This window comes from Anolis sagrei, chromosome 2, assembly GCF_037176765.1.
Source record: "Anolis sagrei isolate rAnoSag1 chromosome 2, rAnoSag1.mat, whole genome shotgun sequence".
NCBI lineage: Eukaryota > Metazoa > Chordata > Lepidosauria > Squamata > Dactyloidae > Anolis > Anolis sagrei.
The window spans coordinates 13,291,652-13,297,499 of NC_090022.1; the positions used below are offsets into that span (position 1 = coordinate 13,291,652).

Genomic DNA, 5,848 nt, shown 5'->3' on the forward strand with positions numbered 1-5,848 from the left:
TTCAGAAAGCAGAAGTTGTCAACCTCGTAAAGGCCTGTTGTCGACTCAATGTATTGCTCCACTGCCACTCTTAGCATTCCCCTTTCCTTAGAGAGGCTGGCTGGGGATGCTGGGTGATGCAATCCCAAAGCAAGCTGCAATCCCATAGCAAAACTCCCATTCTTGAATTAACTGAAAAAGCAAAAGATATAGATCTTTAAAAGGCCTGTTGATACTCCAAGTGTTGCTCCATTGCCACTCTCAGCACTCCCTTCCCTTTGGGAGGCTGGCTGGGGATGCTGGGAGTTGCAATCAAATAGCAAAACACTCATGCTTAGGGAACTCGAAAACAAAAGTGCAATCCATGCTTTCCAAAGCCTTTTACAACACTACAGATGGGCTTCAAACCTACCCCATATAATAGCCCATGCAATGTGTAAATCCAAACCCAAACCAGGCCTTCCCATGTATATAAATAAAAACGTAATGTTCGTTTGTGGGATTAACAGAACTCAAAAACCACTGGGCGAATTGACACGAAATTTGGACACAACACACCAATGAGTGACCATCGCTCATCAAAACACAGAAAAACACAACAGAAGGGACTTAAAAGGCCAAAAAAGGCAAAAGACACTACAGCACATGCACAAAAACAACTCCCCCTGTCAAACAAAACACACAATAGCATATCCACACTCTCTTCCGGACTACAGCTCCCAGCATCCCCTAGACCAGGCCCTTTAGGAGTGTAGGACGATCCCAATGCACTGCTTCCAAGATGCAACCTTTCTTCTCCTTGGATTTCTTTGAAAGCATCACTGCATATTTCCAATTTCCTATTCCTGGACTGCAACTCCCAGCAATCCTCCAGGCAGATAAGATAGATGGAAGAAAGGAAGGGAAAAGGGAGGGAGGGAGGGAGGGAGGGAAGGAAGGAAGGAAGGAAGGAAGGAAGGAAGGAAGGAAGGAGAGAAAGAAAGGAGGAGAGAAAGAGGGAGGGAAGGTTGTCCACAGCAACTCCTGCCTGACGGGTACAGCAAGTCTATAATAAACATGTGATGTATGTTTGTGGAATTAACTTAACTCAAAAACTACTGAGCAAATTGTTGCCAAATTTGGCCACAAGACACCTACTAACCCAAGGAGTGACCATCGTTTAAAAAAAATGATTTTGTCATTTGGGAGTGGCAGTTGCTGGGATTTATAGTTCACCTACAATCAAAGAGCATTCTGAACCCCACCAATGATAGAATTGAACCAAACTCCCATGATCAACAGAAAACACAGGAAGGGTTTGGTGGGCATTGACCTTGAGTTTGGGAGTTGTAGTTCACCTACATCCAGAGAGCACGGTGGACTCAAAAAATTATGGATCTGGACCAAACTTGGCACAAATATTCCACATGCCCAAATATGAACACAGATGGAGTTTGGGGGAAATAGACCCTGACATTTGGGAGTTGTAGTTCATAGAATCATAGAATCAAAGGAAGAGACCTCATGGGCCATCCAGTCCAACCCCCTGCCAAGAAGCAGGAATATTGCATTCAAATCACCCCTGACAGATGGCCATCCAGCCTCTGTTTAAAAGCTTCCAAAGAAGGAGCCTCCACTACACTCCGGGGCAGAGAGTTCCACTGCTGAACGGCTCTCACAGTCAGGAAGTTCTTCCTCATGTTCAGATGGAATCTCCTCTCTTGTAGTTTGAAGCCATTGTTCCGCGTCCTAGTCTCCAAGGAAGCAGAAAACAAGCTTGCTCCCTCCTCCTCCCTGTGGCTTCCTCTCACATATTTATACATGGCTATCATATCCCCTCTCAGCCTTCTCTTCTTCAGGCTAAACATGCCCAGCTCCTTTAGCCGCTCCTCATAGGGCTTGTTCTCCAGACCTTTTATCATTTTAGTCGCTCTCCTCTGGACACATTCCTAGTTGCTGGGATTTATAGTTCACCTACAATCAAAGAGCATTCTGAACCCCACAACCGACAGAATTGGGGCAAACTTCCCACACAGAACCCCCATGATCAACAGAAAATACTTAAGGCCACCCAGTCCAACTCCCTTCACCAGGGCAAAAAAATCGTAATCAAAGCCCTCCTGACAAAGAGCCATCCAGCCATAGATATAGATAGATAGATATGATTCACACACACAGAGATATAGTATCACAGATGTGTAAGGGACCCCTAAAGAAGGACAATTATATGTTGCATATTCCAGAGTAGGCAAACCAGACACTCTCCACATCAACACTGACAAAGAAACAGCAAAAAATACTGTTTGCTCACAAGCAGAAATAAATTACATATATTAGAAACATTACTTTATTTTCCAGATCACCAGAGTGGGCAGGGCATGGCTAGTAAATGAAATAATAATAGAGTAAAATATTAACATAATAATAACAATAATAAATAGAGTAAAACAATAAATGTAATGGGTTGTTGTAGGTTTTTCCGGGCTATATGGCCATGTTCTGGAGGCAATTTTTCTCCTGACGTTTTGCCTGCATCCATCCTCAGAGGTAGTGAAGTCTGTTGGAAGTAGGAAAAATGGGTTTATATATCTGTGGAATGACCAGGGTGGGACAAGGGACTTTTGTCTCTGAGGATGCTTGCCATAGATGCAGGCAAAACGTCAGGAGAAAAATTGTCTCCAGAACATGGCCCTATAGCCCGGAAAAACCTACAACAACCCAGTGATTCCGGCCATGAAAGCCTTCGACAATACAATAAATGTAATAATAGAGTAAAATAATGAATGTAATAATAACATTAAATAGAGTAAAATAATAAATATAACAATAATAGAGTAAAATAATAAATAAAACAATAATAGAGTAAAATCATGAATGTAATAATAATAATTAGAGTAAAATAATAAATATAATAATAATAATAATAATAATAAATAGAGTAAAATAATGCAAATCATAAAATATAATTGAGTAAATAATAATTGAGCACCCCAATTCCTGCATATTTCCAATTTCCTATTCCTGGACTGCAACTCCCAGCAATCCTCCAGATAGATAAGAAAGATAGATGGATGGATACATTTGATAGAGATAGATAGGTAGGTAGATTGATCAGGAGGACTGCTGGGAATTGTAGTCCAAGAATAGGTAGAGAAGGAAGAAAGGGGATAAAGAGGAAGGGAAAGAAAAAGGAAGGGAAGAGGAAAAGAAGGAAGGAAGGAGTGAATGAAAGAAAAAAAGGGAGGGAAGGAAAGAGGGAGATGAATATATACATTAGATAGAGATAGATAGGTAGGTAGATTGATCAGGAGGACTGCTGGGAATTGTAGTCCAAGAATAGGTAGAGAAGGAAGAAAGGGGAGAAAGAGAAAAGGAAAGAAAAGGGGGGAAGGAAGGGAAGAGAAAGAAGGAAGGAGAGAATGAAAGAAAAAAAGGAAAGAAGGAAAGAGGGAAGGAAGGAAGGAGAGAAAGAGGGAGGGAAGGTTGGCCACAGCAAAGCGTGGCAGTGGACAGCTAGTGAATAAATCAATTACCTTTCACTGCACTCCCTCCATTCAGCACCATCATCCGCTCCCACCTCCTTGGCCAGGAAATGCAACCTCTTCCTCTGGCCAAGAGCCAAAAATACAAAAGGACAGGAAGGTGCACCAGCTATTGCTTCCCCCAAAGAGAGAGAAACATAATTGCTTTCTCCAAAGAGAGAGAAACATAATAACCATATATTGCCCTCCAAATTATTTACCTCTATTTCAGCCCATTGAAGCTTCCCACAGCCAGTTTTGCAATAGGTATTTTTTTGGGGGGAAATTACATTGCACCAAATTAAATAATAATAATAATAAAAGCAGCTGCTAGAATGGAACACTAATGAGAATGCAACTGAATAAGAACCTTGCAGGTTGGAAAACGTTGCAAGGAGTAACGTATGGATTTGGAGCAGGTGGGTATGTTTCAGTAGTATTGTTGTTGCTGCTCTGTTTACTAGAGGGTTGGGTTTAATGGACTCCAATTCCCACAATCCCTAGCTGATGAGAGTCCGGAAATCTAGGGTGCAGCTTCCAAACCAAACACTAGTCCTCTAGATTTTTCCTTTTGGACTTCAACTCCCAGAAGCCTCGGCTGCTTTGGCCAATGATGAAGGATTCTGGGAGTTGAAGTTCAAAACTTGCAAGTTCCCAGGGTTTGGGAAACACTGCTAAATAAATGCAGCTTGACACTACTTGAACACTCAAAGCTATGGAGTCCTGGGATTTGTAGTTTGGTGAGACACTAGTATTCTTTAACAGGGGATGCTGAAGGTCTTGGAAAACTACAACTCCCAGGTTGCATATCCTTGAGCCATTGCAGTGAAAGTGGTACAAATTCCATGAAAGTCCTGAAATCTAGGCTGCAGCTTCCAAACCAAACACTAGTCCTCTAGGTTTTTTCCCTTTTGGACTTCAACTCCCAGAAGCCTCAGCTGCTTTGGACAATGGTGAGGGATTCTGGGAGTTGAAGTCCAAAACTTGCAAGTTCTCAGAGTTTGCTAAATACATGCAGTTTGACACTACTTGAACTGCTATGGAGGCCTGGGATGTGTAGTTTGGTGAGACACTGGTATTCTTTAACAGGAGAGGCTGAAGCCCTTGCAAAACTATAACTCCCAGCTTGCATAGCCTTGAGCCATTGCAGTGAAAGTGGCTCAGATTGTATGAAAGTCCTGAAATCTAGGGTGCAGCCTCCAAACCAAACACTAGTCCTCTAGTTTTTCCCTTTTGGACTTCAACTCCCAGAAGCCTCAGCCGCTTTGGCCAATGGTGAGGGATTCTGGGAGTTGAAGTCCAAAACTTGAAAATTCTCAGAGTTTGCTAAATAAATGCAGTTTGACACTACTTGAACTATTATGGAGGCCTAGGATGTGTAGTTTGGTGAGACACTGGTATTCTTTAATAGGGGAGGCTAAAGTCCTTGCAAAACTACAACTCCCAGGTTGCATATCCTTGAGCCACTGCAGTGAAAGTGGCTCAAACTGCGGAAATCTAGGGTGCAGCTACCAAACTAAACAGTTCTCTAGATTTTTTATTTTGGACTTCAACTCCCAGAAGCCTCGATTGCTTTGGCCAATGATGAGGGATTCTGGGAGTTGAAGTCCAAAAGTTGCAAGTTCCCAGACTTTGGGGAAAAAACTGCTAAATAAATGCAATTTGACACTACTTGAACTGCTATGGAGTCCTGGGATTTGTAGCTTGGTGAGACACTAGTATTCTTTAACAGGGGAGGCTAAAGTCCTTGCAAAACTACAACTCCCAGGTTGCATAGCCTTGAGCCAGGGCAGTGACAGTGGCTCAAATTGCATCTGCATCTTGATATTCCAGGTTACACCTTTGAATCTTTGCAAAGTGATGGATGCTAGACTTTTGGGTGATTTATTAATTTTCTAAAGAGGCAGAAACTAGAAACAATACAGAAGCTGCAATCTGAATGGTTTATTTATAAATAAATAAATAAATTTCAAATTCAGGGTCAACCCTTCCAAACTGAGCAATCTTGACATTAACATTGCATTATTATTAATTTTTGGCCAATTGGGCTGGTCTTTGAATATTTCCTTGCTTCCTCTTTAATGCCAAAACAAACCCATATTTTGCTCTCTTAGTGAATGACGTCATCAAGCAGGAAAAGAAGGAAGCAGTAGGATGGACTGTACCAACACATTTCAGGGGGAACTATATTTGAATAAAACGTATTTCCTTTGAATTGGAAAAACAGAACCCTTCCTGGAAATATACAATAATTCCTTGTTATTTGCATCGTTCCCTCATCGTTTTCCCCATTTTGAAGGTTTTTTCTTTAACTGGTTTTTAGATTTAGAAGACCGCTCACCCCTCTTTTCCCAAAATGGTATGTTCCT

The 5,848-nt window shown here is 41.7% G+C and overlaps 1 protein-coding gene across 2 annotated transcripts in view; it reads right to left on the bottom strand.

The window, feature by feature from the left end:
* LOC132765750 (zinc finger protein 585A-like) overlaps window positions 1-3,635 on the bottom strand; it is a 37,835-nt gene extending 34,200 nt beyond the window's left edge. Inside the window, exon 1 of one of the 2 annotated variants that reach the window (XM_067465078.1) lies at window positions 3,492-3,635. Coding sequence is in view for 1 of the 2 variants with exons in the window: in XM_067465077.1 (XP_067321178.1) it covers window positions 2,948-3,232 (285 nt within the window). In the remaining variant the exon portion in view is untranslated. Of the gene's footprint in view, window positions 1-2,947; window positions 3,376-3,491 lie in introns of those variants that run through there. The other variant, XM_067465077.1, reaches the window with a different exon arrangement.
* Window positions 3,636-5,848: the final 2,213 nt, after the last annotated feature.